The following is a 16528-nucleotide window of genomic DNA, read 5'->3' on the forward strand; positions in this document are numbered from 1 at the left end:
TGACAGAAGAGCCACCCTTCTTTAATGCCTTGATTCAATGGATACCAATAACTGTTAGAATTTTGCACAAGGAAAAAGCCAATTCCAAAAGATGATTTAAGTGAATTAATTTGCTAATCCTGCTTCAAGTGGATTCATTTTGCTAAAGGTATGTGTCTGTGCAAACAGGCTCAAGCATAATGAACATTAAGTAGTCCCTTCAAAGACAGGACTTCAAAGACAGTTTGGCCCAGGCCTTAGTAATAGGCAAGATCCATGTAAAGGAATACATTTACTTTTTGGCAAATAAGTTGTTTTGATGAACATTTGCGACCACATAATTGGTAGCTGTTTCAACTGCTATTTACTTTGCTAAGGTGCGTGATAAATTGCCTAATGCAGAGATATTAAGTGGACAGTATAAAGCTATGGCAGAAACGGCTAGTAGGTCTCTCATCACATGACTGCACGCTGATCAAAAAACGAATTTGCCAAAAAAACTCCGTTTATATCTTGAAACACTATTACAATACGCAGAGCATGAGAAGGAGGCCAGAACACAGTTCTCTCACCGAGCAGAGGTTCCTTCCGAGGCTCCTTAAATAAGAAGAAGAAACAAAACGCAGCGCACAGGCAACAGCATTAACTGGCTAGCATTGCTCAGCGCCACTAAATAAAGACGTCCAGTTATGACACTACCTTGTGGGACGCGCTTCTCTTGGCACAGAATGAGGATGAGGCAGGTATCTTCTGGTCAATGGGGAAAATAATGTGTTTATACTGTATGTAGTTTAATCAGCGCATAATAAAACATCAGACAGTGATCAACAATAGTAAATGATGAAGCAGCTACCACTGTTACGCATAAAAGGCCAAACCCCAAATGACAGTTCAAGTCAAATTAGAACGAACGAGTATAACCTAGAGGTGTGCATAGTTGAGCTGCAAAATGTCAAACTTCAATGTCAAATTACATTTGATGATCCTATGATGAGTCGATCAGACGTTATGTACGACAATGTTAATGTTAAAACAGCCAATCTACAAGCTAGAATTGTGAAATGTTCTGGAAATCTTTGAAAGTTTGCCTCAAATAGGGACGCCAGGGTGTGGTTAATTAATAATGTACCTTCTTAACCACTGACCACCAAATTGCATCATAATATGTCCAAAGTGTCGTGGCCTGTTGCTGTGTTTTGATGAAGATACAGCGCAGTGAGACTTTGACATGTTGTACATACCGTACATTTTACAACCTGACAGACTCATTACAATAGTTTGGCAATACCGTAGCTTTGCAGCTCAATGAACACACCAACAAACTGTTAACAAAAAGGTATATAGGCCTACATAAACAATCTATACATTAAAAACTAAACAATCAAGGCCAAAGCCTTGACATGAGACAACAGAACAACTATGACATCTCTCTCTGTGGAGCTCTGTATATTTAATTTGGACTATACTTAATGTCATTGAGTCAAAAACATTTTTTAAACTGTTTTTATGTTTTTTTTATTATAACATTTTCTCCCCAATTTAGTCACTGCTAATTCCCTCCATGTGTATAGTCCCTGTCACTGCCATCCCTATACTGGTGGTCTATAGCGAGGGTGACTGTGGACAACCACGTCTTCTCTGAACCACATAGAGTTTCCAGCCACCTCTTTTCATCCTGACAGTCAGGAGTTTCACTGGGAGGGTGCAACACATGTGGAGGAACACGCTCCCAGGTCCGCTCTCCACTGAACAGGCACCACAAACCAGTGCAGTAGGTGTCACTATAGTGCATAGACCGCCTTCTCCTGCTAACTTGCCACGACACGACCAATATTATTCTCGATGGAGCGCCCAGCCACGCCGGAGGCCTAAAATTAAACCCCAGTCTCCATGGTAGTGGACATAACTTTTAAGCCTACGCTGTCCAGACGCCCACACTTATATCTTATTAAAGGAATAGTTCCCCCCCCAAAAAAACTTTTTTCCTATAGATTAGTCATACCATGGAGACTTGAATTCATGGATATTTTTTGTTTTTTGGCGCATTCCTAAGCCAATAATTTAATGACCAGTGGAACAGTAGGCAGCGGTCCCGGTAGGTGACACAAAGGAGACTCTTTGTGTCTCCTACCGGAACCGTCATCAAATTATTGGCCATGGAGTGCACTAATCGATAGAATCTTTTTCGGGGGGGTGAACTATCCCTTTAAAGCACCTCTTGTTAGGTCTGTTATTGACAAATAGAAACAAAACTATGGGGATATGGATAAGTTTAGCATAGCAACGATTTAGCTGGTTAACAAGTTAGCTCTACCCCTCAAGTAACCAAATGGCCCCTGTGTGCTGTATCAATCCCATGTGACCTCATTCATCATCATGGCTGTAGACATGAGGACACTGACAGGTCACAAATACACATGCACAGTGACAGTAAGAAATGAGAGAGGGACAGAGAGACAAACATAGTTACCATTTAAAATAATAAAACTTGCAAATATTTCTGTTGTCCAGCTGTCTCACACATCAGTACACACACAAGTATTCAATGTTCAACAGTTATTTACAAACAAACAAATATTTGTGAGTTTGGAAATATAACTTAATTGTACATTACATTTTGGACCGTAACTACTTAATCATATAATGCAGGCAGTGTCTTCAAACAAGTGACTGAAGACAAATGGCATATAATGATTCTTTACCTTACAGTACTTTGTCTAACACAGTATCTGTAACTTAAGTGCTGTGCTGCCTCTGGCAACGGAATTTCCACAGCGCGATAAATAAAGGTCTGTCTGTCTGTCAAACTGTCTTCCTCATCATCTCGTCATCAGCTATTTACTTGTCATCAGCTCATTTTTACTCTGACTGTGTTGTCCTTTTCGGAAGTTACATCAACAGTGTCACTCAATTATTTAAAAAACACAAAATGTCTTTGGCCATCTGGCCATCATCAATGTGTATTTATGGCAACACATTAAGCAAATATAGCTGACACTGACATCGTTTAGTTTTTAATTAAAAGCAATAGAAAATTAGAAGATTGAGTGTGACCGTACCATTTAATGAATTTATGTTGCTTCTAATTTTATCATGTTTGCTTATGGTAGTTTCTATTGATTTATTGAGGATGGCTGAAAGAGACAGGAAAGATTGTGTGTCTGTGTGTGTGTGTGTGTGTGTGTGTGTGTGTGTGTGTGTGTGTGTGTACGTGTGTGTATGTGTGTGTGTACGTGTGTGCGTGCGTGCGTGCGCGCGTGTTGTAGGTTGTTATATTATCATCTAACTCACCAATAAATGCAATTAATCAGTGACTCCATTCCCAAGCTGCTTGCTGTGCATGAGTTATCTGTCAGTTATGTGTTTTTAATTAAACCATAAATTCAGCCAATCAGCAAATCAAGGTCGACTTTTGTCGATGGTGGGTTCACTTAGTTCAAACAAGCCAATAAACTCCATTAATCATACAGCATGATTAGATACTCATCACAGATATGGAATATAATATGTGGTATATTATATATAGGCCCTGCATACAGTAGACCTATGCATAATTATTGACAGAATAAAATAGATTTTCAGTTACATTTCTAATTTATTAATTTATGTCGTGCTGAGAGGCTTGTCGTCTCATCATTCTTGTTGATCTCACGTGTGTAAACAAATTCTTTGTTCTGGATTCTGTGTTTCAGCATTTTGCATGAAAACAAAGTGTAATTATAGGGTGAAAGCTACATGAAGGTAGTAAGCAGTAGTGGAAAGTAACGTATCTAAGTATGTACTCAAGTACAATTTTGAGGTACTTTTCTTTACTGGAGTATTTCCAAGACAAAAAGACAAATATTGTACTTTTACTTCATTATAATTATTTGAAAACTTTAGTTTCCAGTTAATTTGCAGATTTTGATTATTATTATAAAACATACATAACCACTTCAGCCCTGTTTAAACTTTGAAAATAGCTGATCTACAACTCACAACGCATTGCGATACGACGCGCTGTGATCTTGTAGATATGCTATTTTCAAAAGATTTGTATACATTTTAGACATTCTGCATAATGAGTACTTTTACTTTTGGTACTTTAAGTATATTTTGATGCCAATACTTTTGTACTTTTACTCAAGTAAATTTTGATTACTGGATATTTACTTTTCTACATTGCAGTATTGATACTTTTACTGAAAAAAATAATTTAGTACTTTTTCCACCACTGGTAGTAAGGTACTATTATTGGATTCCCCTTTCGTTAAGTAAGTGAGTGGCCCACTATTGATTACATTTATTATTTTCAATTAAGTAGCCTATTGATTAATAGTTGAATTAATAAGTTAAGAGTAGAACATCTAAGAGAGAGGCAGTGTGGGAGAGGCATGATGGGCGAATGACTACTGCTTGGCCTCAACAGGTTTAATCCAAGCCCCCAGAACCTCGGTAGAACAGTGAAGCTGCCGTCGCCTGGTGGTCAAATCTGGGATTGCAATACTTCCGCATTTAAAACACTACTGCGCATGCTTCTACCATTTGAAACACTACTGCGCACCTGCTCTGTGCTCAAGTCTTCCACATTTGAGCACCAACTTCATTGAAATTAATAGGTGGGGGCGGGGCAGTCCGTTCTCTAGATATGTTATAACTCTATGGTATAATCACAGATGACAGGAGCCTAATGCTCTTTAAAATGCTGGGTGGTGGGTCCTACCTGTCTGAAGGTATCCCCCTCTGTGCTGCCGCCGGATTGCTCTGCGATATGCGTGATCCTCTTGCCCTTCTCGCCCCTCTGGTACACCTTGTACTGGCATGAGAGCAGGCACATCAGCAGCATGAAACCTATGATCCCGAGCAGGGAGAGGATAGCCGTGTGGAGGGTCGGCATCTTAAACACTGACAGGAACAAGAGGAGGATGGGTGCCAGGGAGAGATGGAGGAAAGGTTAAACAAGGGTTAAAATACTTCAAGAGTTATGGGTGTAACCCACATTAGTGTTAGTTGCAACCGCTATAAAGTTAACTACAACGTTAACTTACAGTTGAAAATCTGAAGCTTCACTAGAGGACGTTCAAAATCTCTTCTTACATCTTCTAGACTCCATGGAGAATAGAACAGAGCATAATAGTTCATAATGATTCTTAACATTTCATTAAGGAGCTTTATTTTATCTTATATTTAAGTAAAATAGGCGAGGCTGAGTTGGTTTGGAGATATGCGTATAGGAGCGAAGCTGGGAGAAAGCTATTAAAGATGGAGCTGCCAAGCAAGAGGTAAAGAGGAAGGCCAAGGAGGAGATTTATGGATGCAGCGAGAGAGGACATGCAGGCGGCTGGCGAGATAGAGGAAGATGCAGAGGACAGGAACAGATGAGAACAGATGATCCACTGTGGTGACCCGCAACGGGAGCAGCCGAAAGAAGTCAAATAGACTTCTGACGAAGCAATTTTCTGTTGATGCCATTGTCCTTTAGTTGTGGTCTCTGATGGTTTTCTTTTATGGACATTTGAATTGTTAGTTCGGTTGAACTAACAATCCCTAGTCATCTCTGCAGCGGAGTAGCAATCAAGGGTTCTTCAGCTCTTCTCTCATCAGTAGAAGAACACACAAGGATAGAGATAAGCTCCAAGCATTTGACCCTTATGCCTGCACAGACTACAAATAATGAAAGAGACACTGACCTTTGAACACTGACTGACCAGTCAGTACAGACCGGTCTGTACTGTAAGTGATATTTTTAGGTTAACACAAAAAGTTAAAGCTCTGTCCTATAGTAATCATTTCAGGGGTCCTCCCGTCTCAGCTCTTTAATAAACAGAAAATACATTTTGAGGTGGGTTACTAATTTCATCCAATGAGGAGAGAGAACCCATTCATCAGCCTCAATTTTATAGCGTTCTGATTCTGATTTAGGATGATGGAGTCTGTATGCTGGTGGTGGAGGTGCAGATGAAACCTGCTTCCTGCTGAACTGCTGGATAATGGAAACCTTAACAAGGTTGAGCTGGGAAAGGAGGTGGGTTGCTCAACGATCAGTCAAAAAAAAATGACTGGTTCATAGGCAGTGATATCTGTAACACGGAGCCCATCACCTGATTGGCTGGTAGTGTTCACGTTTAGACCAAAAAGAAAAGCGCAATGAAAGCGTGGGACAAAATAACTTCCTTATTTCGCCAAAGCTTAATTTTCTGTTCATTAAAGAACTGGATATATATGAAGCCCCCCTGTTATTGAACAAACACTCTAAAGCAATGATTACTATGGGAATATAGAGCTATTTAACACGTATTTTAACAAACAAATATATCGCTTACAACCGCTTTCATTTAGTTCATTTCTCATATGATTCTTTCTTTATTCTTTCTTTATTCGGATCCCCATTAGCTTATATGATGTTCTATTGGGTTAAATTGAAGTTCTACGTATACTGTGGCTAAAGTGATGTTGTAGCTGTGATTCATTCACTCCTAGAGCAATATGACTACCTCCCTTAGCCCTCCCCCTCCATTATGCATAGGGTCAGGTGTCCCCTTCCTTTTAGGGATCGAGGGGTATAGTGCTCATCTAGCCCTCCCGTTCCGATGGCCCTACAAACGGAATGATTTTAGATGCAGACTCCAAACTGAGACATTCCCAGAATGCTCTACAATCTGAGCTTCTGTAACATGGAACATGGAAATAAGCCCATAAATGTGCGTATCTTCAGGTTAATAGTGCAAAAAAAAAAAACATGAATCCATTGGAATATCTTAGTTTAATGTAGATCCAAAGAAATATGCAATTGGATCGTAACAAGCAATTCAGTAAAATTGCTATTCACAATGTCAATAGAACTTGGTGTAAATGATGATTAATGAATGACAGTAGCCGACAGTTATTTCCATTTTGCGTGTATGAAGCTTGAAAGAGAATGTGTGTGTGTGTGTGTGTGTGTGTGTGTGTGTGTGTGTGTGTGTGTGTGTGTGTGTGTGTGTGTGTGTGTGTGTGTGTGTGTGCGTGTGCGCGTGCGCGTGCGCGCGTGTGTGTGTGTGTGTGTGTGTGTGTGTGTGTGTGCGTGTGCGCGTGCGCGCGTGTGTGTGTGTGTGTGTGTGTGTGTGTGATTTTATAGCAGGAGCTGAAAATTCCCAAGACAGGCTCAAGGACAGAAGTTTAGAAGTCACAGCTGCCACCTGGCAGTTTTAAGCAGATATGCATGACATTTTGGGTGCCAGATCTTCAACTGAGCCTCCTGTTTTGGTGGGGTTTTCGTTGTTGTTGTTGCAAATACTGATGCAACTACATTGCTTGTGGTACGGTTTGTGGGAAAGGAGCAATCACATTTCCCAAATAGTCATTAATATTTCAGTCAGACAGGTGTTGCAATAGGCAAGTGCTTAGATAGGTGCTTATACAAAACAAAAGAAGGTAAAAGGTTCAGTTTTAGTGGACCTGCAGCTCCAGGATTACAGTTGTGCCATTTAATGTGTGAATGACGCCACTCTGTTAATACCAATATGCTCCTATGTACCTGAGGCTTATTTTTTCTTTTCTTTCAGGACATCATTGAACCATACAAACCAACATTATTGTGCTTGAACAGTCCACTGCATCTGCCTCAAGTGCATCTGTCTCCACCCCATCTATTCTAGAGTAACACTGATGCGTTCTGTCCCAAATGCAACGTATGGACATTTTTGTGTATTGTGTACCGTTGGCATGGAAAATTGTGTTTTGTGTATTGTGCACCGTTGGCATGGAAAAGGTTGCAGAATGACTTTGTGGATTAATTTAGAAAATCCAAAATTCAGCAATTAGAGGTAGATTAACATTAATGTTTTTTTATTTATCTGGTTACAAAATGAAATTTAAATTAGAAATGTATGTATGGCAAATACATTTAGTGTAGACTAGGGAAGAATGGAGGGGGTCTAGTAACAAAGAATGTAGTGTTTAAGTGGTTAAATAAATGTGAAATAAAATAGCAGCTCTTCCCAGGGCAGCCCCTGGCCCCACAACCCCATCCCATAACAGACTCAAACATAACCCTGTCACATGCCCATATATGGCCATATACTGATGACATCTCCATATATGGGCACAAAGGGGACAAGGACTGACAGATACAGAGATCTCCATATATGGGCACAAAAGGGGGCATGCCCATATATGGGCATTAAAGGGACAAGGACTGACGGATACAGAGATCTCCATATATGTGCATATCGGTCGGATCGGCGGTGCGACGTAGGTGTGAGGGCCACGTAGCAGACTGAACTCTAGAGGTGAGGGCCGCGTAGCGGGAGGCATGCGATAATCCGACAGACCTTTTCTCCGACTATGTGGCATCCGCGTGCGGTTAGGGTTAGGGTGCGGGTTTGGTTCGGGTTTAGTATTGAAACGTCGGAGCACTGCGCTGTCGGAGGAATGCGCTGTCGGACTAACGTACTGCACCCCCGCATAGCAGCCTAAACCTCTAGTGTGCATATTATTTACATTAAATGTACTTATTTATCTTTATTTTGCAATTTGAAACGTTTTGGGATTTGGGATAATAAAGCTGTTTCTGGTTCAAACTGATTTAATTAAGTCTTGTGTGTGAGCATTAATAACAGATTCATTAATTATGTTAATATTCCAACCCCTAGCCCTACTGTTCTGAAGAGCCACTGACTACCCGGTCGAGGGCAGTCCAAAACTAGGGGTAGAGCCAAGGGGGAAGAATTGGGATTGGCACTGTGAGTGTTAAACCTACTGCTACCCTAACCCCAAAGCAGAGACAAAGGCCATGTATTGTAAAAGAGGGGTAACGAGAGGAACAGAGGGGGAAAACTGACAGGTTAGTTACACGCAATACAAATACACACAATGTGACGCGTTTTTTACTTGGGAATCCGTTATTGTAGTGATGCAGTCGCATGATGAATCATGACTTGGGCTTTAAAGTAAAACACACAAGAGTTACTCTCGATGTCTTATATCAGCAAGTACTGTAATTTGTGTAAATGTCAGAACATATCGTTCGGGAAGAGAAAGAGACAAAAACGAGAAAGTTAGAAGATGGCCAAGTATATGACAGGCAACTTTGTGACTAAGAGGGAGAGAGCAGAAACATTTTGAAAAGAGAGAGCTTGGAAACAAAAAAGCTAGCCAAGTATTATGAGCTTATATGTGATCCAGTTCAGGTTGCTGTTCCCCTATACATGGCTGATGTGTGTATTAAATACTCAATTGGGACTTACAATCCTGTCAAGTACAGTCACTGCAGTAATGAGCTGTACTATACAGACAGTGGCATACATCAGAAAGCCACGATCCTGCACTAACACCCAGTGCATCCTGTGTATTATCAGTACTGTCGTTTAGGTCTGTCTATTGTCCCAAAAGTGAAGTCCAGTGCGCTTCAGCCGAGTATCAAATGAAAGAGTTTTGGTGGACGGTATAGGACCAAGTACAGGTCAGGACCACACATATATTTCTGTTGATAATGTCTCTGTAAGACAGAAAGCATTTCCTGGAAGAAAAACATTATTTCCATACAATTTTGATATGAAATTGTTTTTTTGCCAAATTATCTGCATATAGGTCTTAAAGGTGAGTTTCTCATCAACCCAAATGCCCAGGTATTCATAGTTAGCGACCCTTTCGATTTGAGCGCCGCTATAAGTGAACAGCTGGAGATCATCAAAAACACTTTATAATCACTCTATCAGCCACTAAGGTGTACGACGGTGTGCCATTCCAAACACAGCCAATCTATAAGCTCTGTGAGCTTGCAGATCTGCTATCTTTTGGCATGGGACACCATCCTACGACAGAGCATAAATTAGGCATTAGTCTGGCACCCATTACAAGTTTTTTGCAGAGCACTAAAGGTATGCTGAAAGCATTTTCTTTTTTAACCCATTAAGACCGGGAAGGCATCTGTGTATTTCTTTTCATTTCTTTCGCTATTCAAAAATAGCAGATATACAAGCTTGTATCTATTGTTGTAGAATCGGCCTCAGGTCTAAATGGGTTAAAAGACAATATCAGCAATATCACTCAACAACATTGACTCAAGATGTACTGTAACTGCCTTCGTACCTTCCACCTCCGGGTAGATGTAGGCCACGGCATAGCCCCCCAAGTCGACCACTTTGAACATGCCCTTGTCAGACTCACGCATGTTCGTCATGGTCAGCCGCGACCCGTCTATGGTCAGCCGGCCGTCCAGCTGCGGGTCCATGGGGACCACCAGCACCCCGCGGTCAATGACGAGCCGGTCCCGCTGATCCGAATTGGGCGTGAAGATGAGGCTGACCTTAGAGTAGTGCATGTAGAGTTTGGCCGTCAACGTGCCGTCGTAAGGGACGGGGATGAACTCCTGATGCTCTGTGGGAAGAAACCCAAGGCAGGGTTATGAACTAAACCAATGGTTCTGTGGAAGAAATTCTATGGCTGCTTATACACGAATCCACAGAACGCTGCCCTGCGCGCAGCCATTGCTGCGGTGTCAACGCTACGCGGACGCGACACCGCAGCAATGGCCGCCTACAGGCAGCTACAGGCAGCACGTCTGTGGATTTGACTATATCTAACCTTTATATTTTACCATCACTTATAGTAGGGCTACTTCTACAATACATTATGCTATTTGACAGCTTGTAAGAGCCTAGATGTCTCCACTAGGTCTAATAGCTATTGTTGGTACAGCCTATCTTGTTATGGTTCAGTTTGTCCTTGAAGCAGCTGCAGTATAACTATGATCTCTTCTCTACGCTCTTGGCAGAACTACCGTACCACTGACATTGAGTGTTATTGTCCCCACAATATCATGTACATAAAGCATAAATCATCACCACTTAGAATATTGTCTTGACTCCTATGTGCCTCATCGATTGCTGATTGATCCAGAATTCCACGACAGTTCCAAGGACATGCCCCGTAATGACTCAAACCTTTCAAAATGTATATGTTTTTCTTGATGAAATATGCATACAAAACAGCCCAACGGTGGTCTTTTATAAGATAATGTTTATGACCTTTCTGCTTCACTAGACTGCATCCAAGATTATGAAGAGTGTTTATTTATTTTGATAATACTGTAATAAAGTCATGCATGAGCTAACAAAAACTATAATCACCAAGGATAACAAAGAAGTTTTGGAAATTTCCATTGTGGATCTATTTCACTGACTCTGCGAAACACAATAGCCCAATAGTGGTCTAAATTAAACGCCAAACCATTACTTTGTTGAAATGAAAGCCGGAAGATAGGAGATTTTGTATTTATGGTTGAGTCAAAAAGGCAGGATTTCATTGTCACCCTGCAAGCTTTCTAAACTCAGCTGTCTGTCTAAATACAAAGAAAATGAAACTAGACAGCCAGAAAAAAGGGTGGATGACCCATGTTCATTTTAGAACAACGTCCTGCTTACTTCCTTCCTGCTCACCTCTTACATTCAGACAATTTCTCATCCTGACTTTGCCATCCCGGTCAAGCACTGTAAAGCTGCCTTCATCTATCATCCTCACGGCATGCAGTGTGACCCGCTTCTCCGTCACGCTGAGCCGACCCACGTACTCGTCTTCTGACACAGCTGTCTGATTGTACAGAACCACTGCTGGGGGGTCTGTGGCCGGCTGGTCCTGAGATTCATTGGATTGGATCAGGCTGGACCTTCAAGCAGGGAAGACGAGAGGGGAGGGGAGAAGAGGAGAGGAGAGGAGAGGAGATGTTTTATTGTCAGCATTAGGGGACGGTCACACATGAGCGATGGCAGGGGAGTGGTCGACGCAAGCTGAGACATCAAACTCGGCCAACAAAGTTTAACTCCGCATAAATTCACGCTATGAGGCATACACTGTGAGGCACACACAAGCTCCACCCATTCGATTGCATCAAATGGAAGTGAATGGAATGTGATTGTTTCAGTGGCACATTGTCACTGCACCCTTAAGTGTACAACCACTGGGTGGTGCTCCAGAGCAGCAGTGAACACCTGTCATGAATCACACTAGTGGGATGCCTGTTCTGAAGTTATTCCCCCAAGGGACATGGACTGACAAAGACTGAGCAAGTGAGTTGAAACTGCCTTCATTTCTGTTTTCCGTTTTAGATCATTCGTTTTAGGTGTGTAAGGGACCAGAGTCGGTCGGCAAGAGAGACACCAGGACAAGTGTGTAGTTTCTTTAAAATGTCTTTTTTATCTTTTCTTTTTCCAATAAATATAAGACATTCATTCTGGCCCAAAACAAATGAAAACAATACACAGGACTGAACTTGACATCAAGACTGAACTAACCAAATGAGACATGAGGGGAACATATATAGTGGGTGATCAGACCACTCTTGACACAAAGGGGAAGACAAAGAATAACATTTAAACAGACTACAAATAGCTACAACATAATCCACTACAGCACTAACTCATATTAAATAAAGAAATGACATACAACTGAAATGCCAATACATTTTCATACGTGTAGTAATACATTCAAACTTATAATAAATCCCTGCCCCTCCCCTTATGCACAGGGGACATGGTGCAGTCCAATTACTAATCAGCTTCTTATAAACACTTGTGAAGCAGCTAGGCCTTTCCATGGCCAGCAATCTAAACTTCAACACTCTTCAGAACTGATAACTCAACAAAACAAAATAAACTTAAATACCAATTAAATTACTCCTGATAAAACAACTTGACCCAAACAAAAGAACTAAATGGATGTACCCTCTAGTCAGTAACTTTATCATCAAACTTGTCCTTTAACCGGTTGTGTGTAGTCCTTTATGCATGTAGTATGTAGTTTGCTGAAAATAAATATAAACTAAATTAATAAACCAAAAAAGACAAGTGTCCACCATGTTTAACCAACTTTGTGTGTCAGCTGGTGTGGCCATCACAAGGTGGGATCAATACAAGTGAGATAACAATCATTCCTTCCCACAGTTACAAACTACAAATACAGTATTCACTAGACTAGAATTAAACAGAATGGAACTAAGCAAAAATACAATATTGTAATTAAATGGTGCATTTATATTTACCCACTCACATCTCACCATGCAAAGCACCAACCAGCTCATAAGGAGCAGTTAGTGGTTGAATCTGAAGACTCACCTCTTCAGACTCCACCTTAGCCCGTAGCACTTGCCCTAGCCTTGGCGACCTTGCACGCTTATGGAAAGGCTAAAATGTGATTTAGATAGCATGTAGACAGATGCCAGGTTCATTTGTAGACCTGGCATCATATAGCATGTATAGTTATTAGTTCACAGATTATCAATTTTATGATATTATATTGTTTAGACTGCTCTTGGTTTACCTATGATCCTAGATTACTATTTCTATGCATTTGATGTATTACCTCGAGTCTTCCTTGCTTTCTGTAAGTCGCTCTGGATTAAGAGCGTCTGCTAACTGATACATTGTAAATTGTAAATTGAATGTCTTACTCAAGGACACTTAGACAAACAGCCAGGAGGAGCCGGCGGGGATCGAACCGGCTGCTCTACCTCCTGAGGTGCAGCTGCCCACCACGACAGGCTATTGTAATTATACTACGGCTCCGTGTGATGGCATGATGCAAACGACTTTTTGTGTTGTTCATCAATCCTACCTGAACTCCAGTGTGATGGGTCCCTGAATGTTGAACAGGCGAATATCGAAGGTGTCTCCGTACTTCACCACCTGCTCCATGGCACAGTCTGAATGACAGGAAGAGTTATAGCTTACTATCTATCTGCTGCTCCAAATGTTCATGAGTATTGCCCCCACGACTCTTCTGTGGTAAATTCAGTCTTAAACTGATCCTTCCATTGTTTTATTTAATGTATCCTTTGTGCCTGTGCTTACAAGCATTGGCTTATTGTGATTACACTGTGGCTCGCTTCAGGCCAGCAGTTTTCCCATTAGGGGACAATAAAAGTGCATTTGTGCACTCAGAGCATTTCTCCTCCATCGAACAAATGCAGAGTTGGCCCACCTCCCTTAAGCACATCCTGACCAAGAGCTTTTCATTTTTCAAAATGCATTATATATGAACACTACCTAAAGGTTGTTTGACGGCACCTTTTGTGTGTGTTGGCCTGCAACCTTTATGTTTGACGTGAGAATTTAGAATCAAATGATTCATTTCTACTTGGGTACGTCTTGTCTACTTGGGTACTTGATCAGTGTACAAAATCCCCTCCCTCACTCTCTGGCTGGGAGTGGGTGGAGTTTGATTCATCAGAGATAATCATTTCACTTAGTGGTGGGTGGCAGTGGTGTGTTCAAGGTTTTTTCGGAGGGCATACTATAATTATTCCCACACGCACAGCACGTGCACGCGCACATGGGCACGTACTGTATGTACGCGCGCGTGTGGCCGCCTAATATGCATTAACATAAGATCCTCAATGTTAATTAAACAAGACACACAGTCTAATAATGGCATGACTTCCCCTGAGCATTTGAAAAAGGCTTTCAGACAGTTGGCTGAATTAATTAAATGTATAGAAAACATCTCTCGGCAGAATTGCTTTCCTTCATACTTTTACATAGGGCTATACAAATGGTCCACTTTTGTGGGGGAAATTTAGATGGACTACATTTGTGGGGACATACACAGACCAAACCCTGTTCTAGACTCCTACGGCACCACGCCATAAAAAACGCACCCCTGAGGGTAACTCTCCAAGTTGAATTAGCACACATTTTTGCTGTGTACTCATGGGTACTTCTTCAGTCTATAATATAGTGATGTACAGTTCTACTAGTGATAGAACTAGGCTATCACTTTTTGAGTGTTAAGAGTGTTGTTGACCTCAGTGTTAATTTCGTCGACAAACTATGATGAAACATGTTCAACTACCTTTAAATAAAAACTAAGCTATGATGACTAAGACTAAATATAATGAAAATGTTGTCAACAAATAACTATCAACTAAAATGTTAGGGAGGGACCAGTGGAGAAGAGATCCAGTAGAACTAAAAGACAAGTCATTTTATGTTTGGTTGCGCTCGGGTGTTGCGCTCTGAAAATAGCCGATCTACAAGCTCACAATGCGTCGCCCTGTGAGCTTGTAGATCGGCTATGTTCAGCATGCAACCAAGTGTAAAATCAGCCATTACGACGCCATCAAGGCCTGCCAAAAAAGAAATGTGTCGACAAAATCAACTGTAGATTTATTTGACTAAAATCTTATGATATTTAGTTGACTAAAACTAAACCTTTCAGATGATTAAAATATATATAAATTAAATTTGATTCAAAAGACTATGACTACCGGTAAACTAAATCTAAATTTGCTAAGTCAAAATTAACACCGCCTCACCCCTGACGATGAGGATCAGCCGCGTCACGTCTGCCGGGTCGCTGCCGTTCTTGATGAGGTAGGTCCCCTCGTCGGCCTCCTGCACGGCCTCCAGCACCAGGTCTCCGTCGGCGCTCAGCCGGCCACGTGTGCTCACCAGCTGGCCGCCGCGCAGCAGCACCACCTCGGAGGACGGGTCGGCTCTGGACCTGAACAGAACCTCCGCATTGAGGGCCGTCGGGACGTCGATGTGCACGTCTTCGCCAAAGAACGCCGGCCTCTTCTCCTCTTTGACTGAGTGAGGGCACAGTGGCAAAAACATTACTGGCATGTCAAGTCCAGGTTAATTGTTGTACAGCCCTTAATCACTGTTGCAGTCTGAGAGGGCTTTACAAGTCCACAAAGGAAACAAACTACACCCTCAATCGTGCAATGACAAACTCCCAAGAAAAGAATAACGCTTTGACGTCAAAAGAAAAGAAACGTCAGGTCACAAGAGGGTGACCGAGTGGGCAAAATGGAAACACAAAACCAACAAAAGAACAAAACTATTAATAGTCATTACTAAGCGATAGTAGTAGTACCATTATAAACAATATACTGTATACTGTATACTGTATATGTCACAGTCTGTCTCTCTGTCTCCTTGTCTATCTGTCTGTCGGGCGGCTGTGAATGAAATCATTCATTCATTCACTACTCCCTAATCCCTATATAGGGAGTTGAGTTCTATGTAAGGGACTTACTTTCTGAGTTGAATAAGTTTATTCGGATCCCCATTAGCTGATGCATAACATCAGCTAATCATCCTGTGGTCCACACAACACTGGTCACCGTTAATTACATCATTGCTGTCCACATTTAAACTGTTCCAGATCAAATTTCTTTCAGCACAATGCATGATGGTATATACCAGGGTTTGAAAGACAGGCAGGTGCGCCTCCTCTGGACACTTTCATGAGCAGTGGGTGCTCGAGAGGGGTCTGTCTGCAGACTGCAGACTAGGGGCGTATCCTATTGGGGCGTTTCGTATTCCTCATTATTATCCAATGGGGCAAACGCAGTTCCCACAACATCATTTACGATTCTGTGCCTATCGGTACATAACTCGGACGGCGCTTAGTCGACTAGCAGACCATCGGCCGGTCGTCGCGGGCACTCGCGCCTGGAGGCGCTCGGGCGCGACTCCTCGGCCTCAAGGTCTGCTGAGTCGGTCAGTCGCTCCGTCATGGTCCAAGGAATACGAAATGCCCCCTTACAATGGGAAACGCCCCAATAGGATACGTCTCCTAGTCTGCAGTC

At 41.8% G+C, this 16528-nt stretch overlaps 1 protein-coding gene across 1 annotated transcript in view; it reads right to left on the minus strand.

Moving 5' to 3' along the window:
- The window catches only part of LOC311061771 (uncharacterized protein), a gene marked incomplete at both ends in the record, with an annotated part of 38227 nt that overhangs the window by 7295 nt on the left and 14404 nt on the right, over nt 1–16528 (minus strand). The window contains 5 exons of the mRNA XM_084080463.1: nt 4682–4863; nt 10030–10317; nt 11379–11605; nt 13549–13636; nt 15248–15520. Of these exons, the coding sequence (XP_083936589.1) occupies nt 4682–4863; nt 10030–10317; nt 11379–11605; nt 13549–13636; nt 15248–15520 (1058 nt within the window). The remainder of the gene's footprint in view (nt 1–4681; nt 4864–10029; nt 10318–11378; nt 11606–13548; nt 13637–15247; nt 15521–16528) is intronic.

Source organism: Gymnoscopelus microlampas (assembly GCF_963454915.1).
Source record: "Gymnoscopelus microlampas genome assembly, chromosome: 15".
Taxonomy (NCBI): domain Eukaryota; kingdom Metazoa; phylum Chordata; class Actinopteri; order Myctophiformes; family Myctophidae; genus Gymnoscopelus; species Gymnoscopelus microlampas.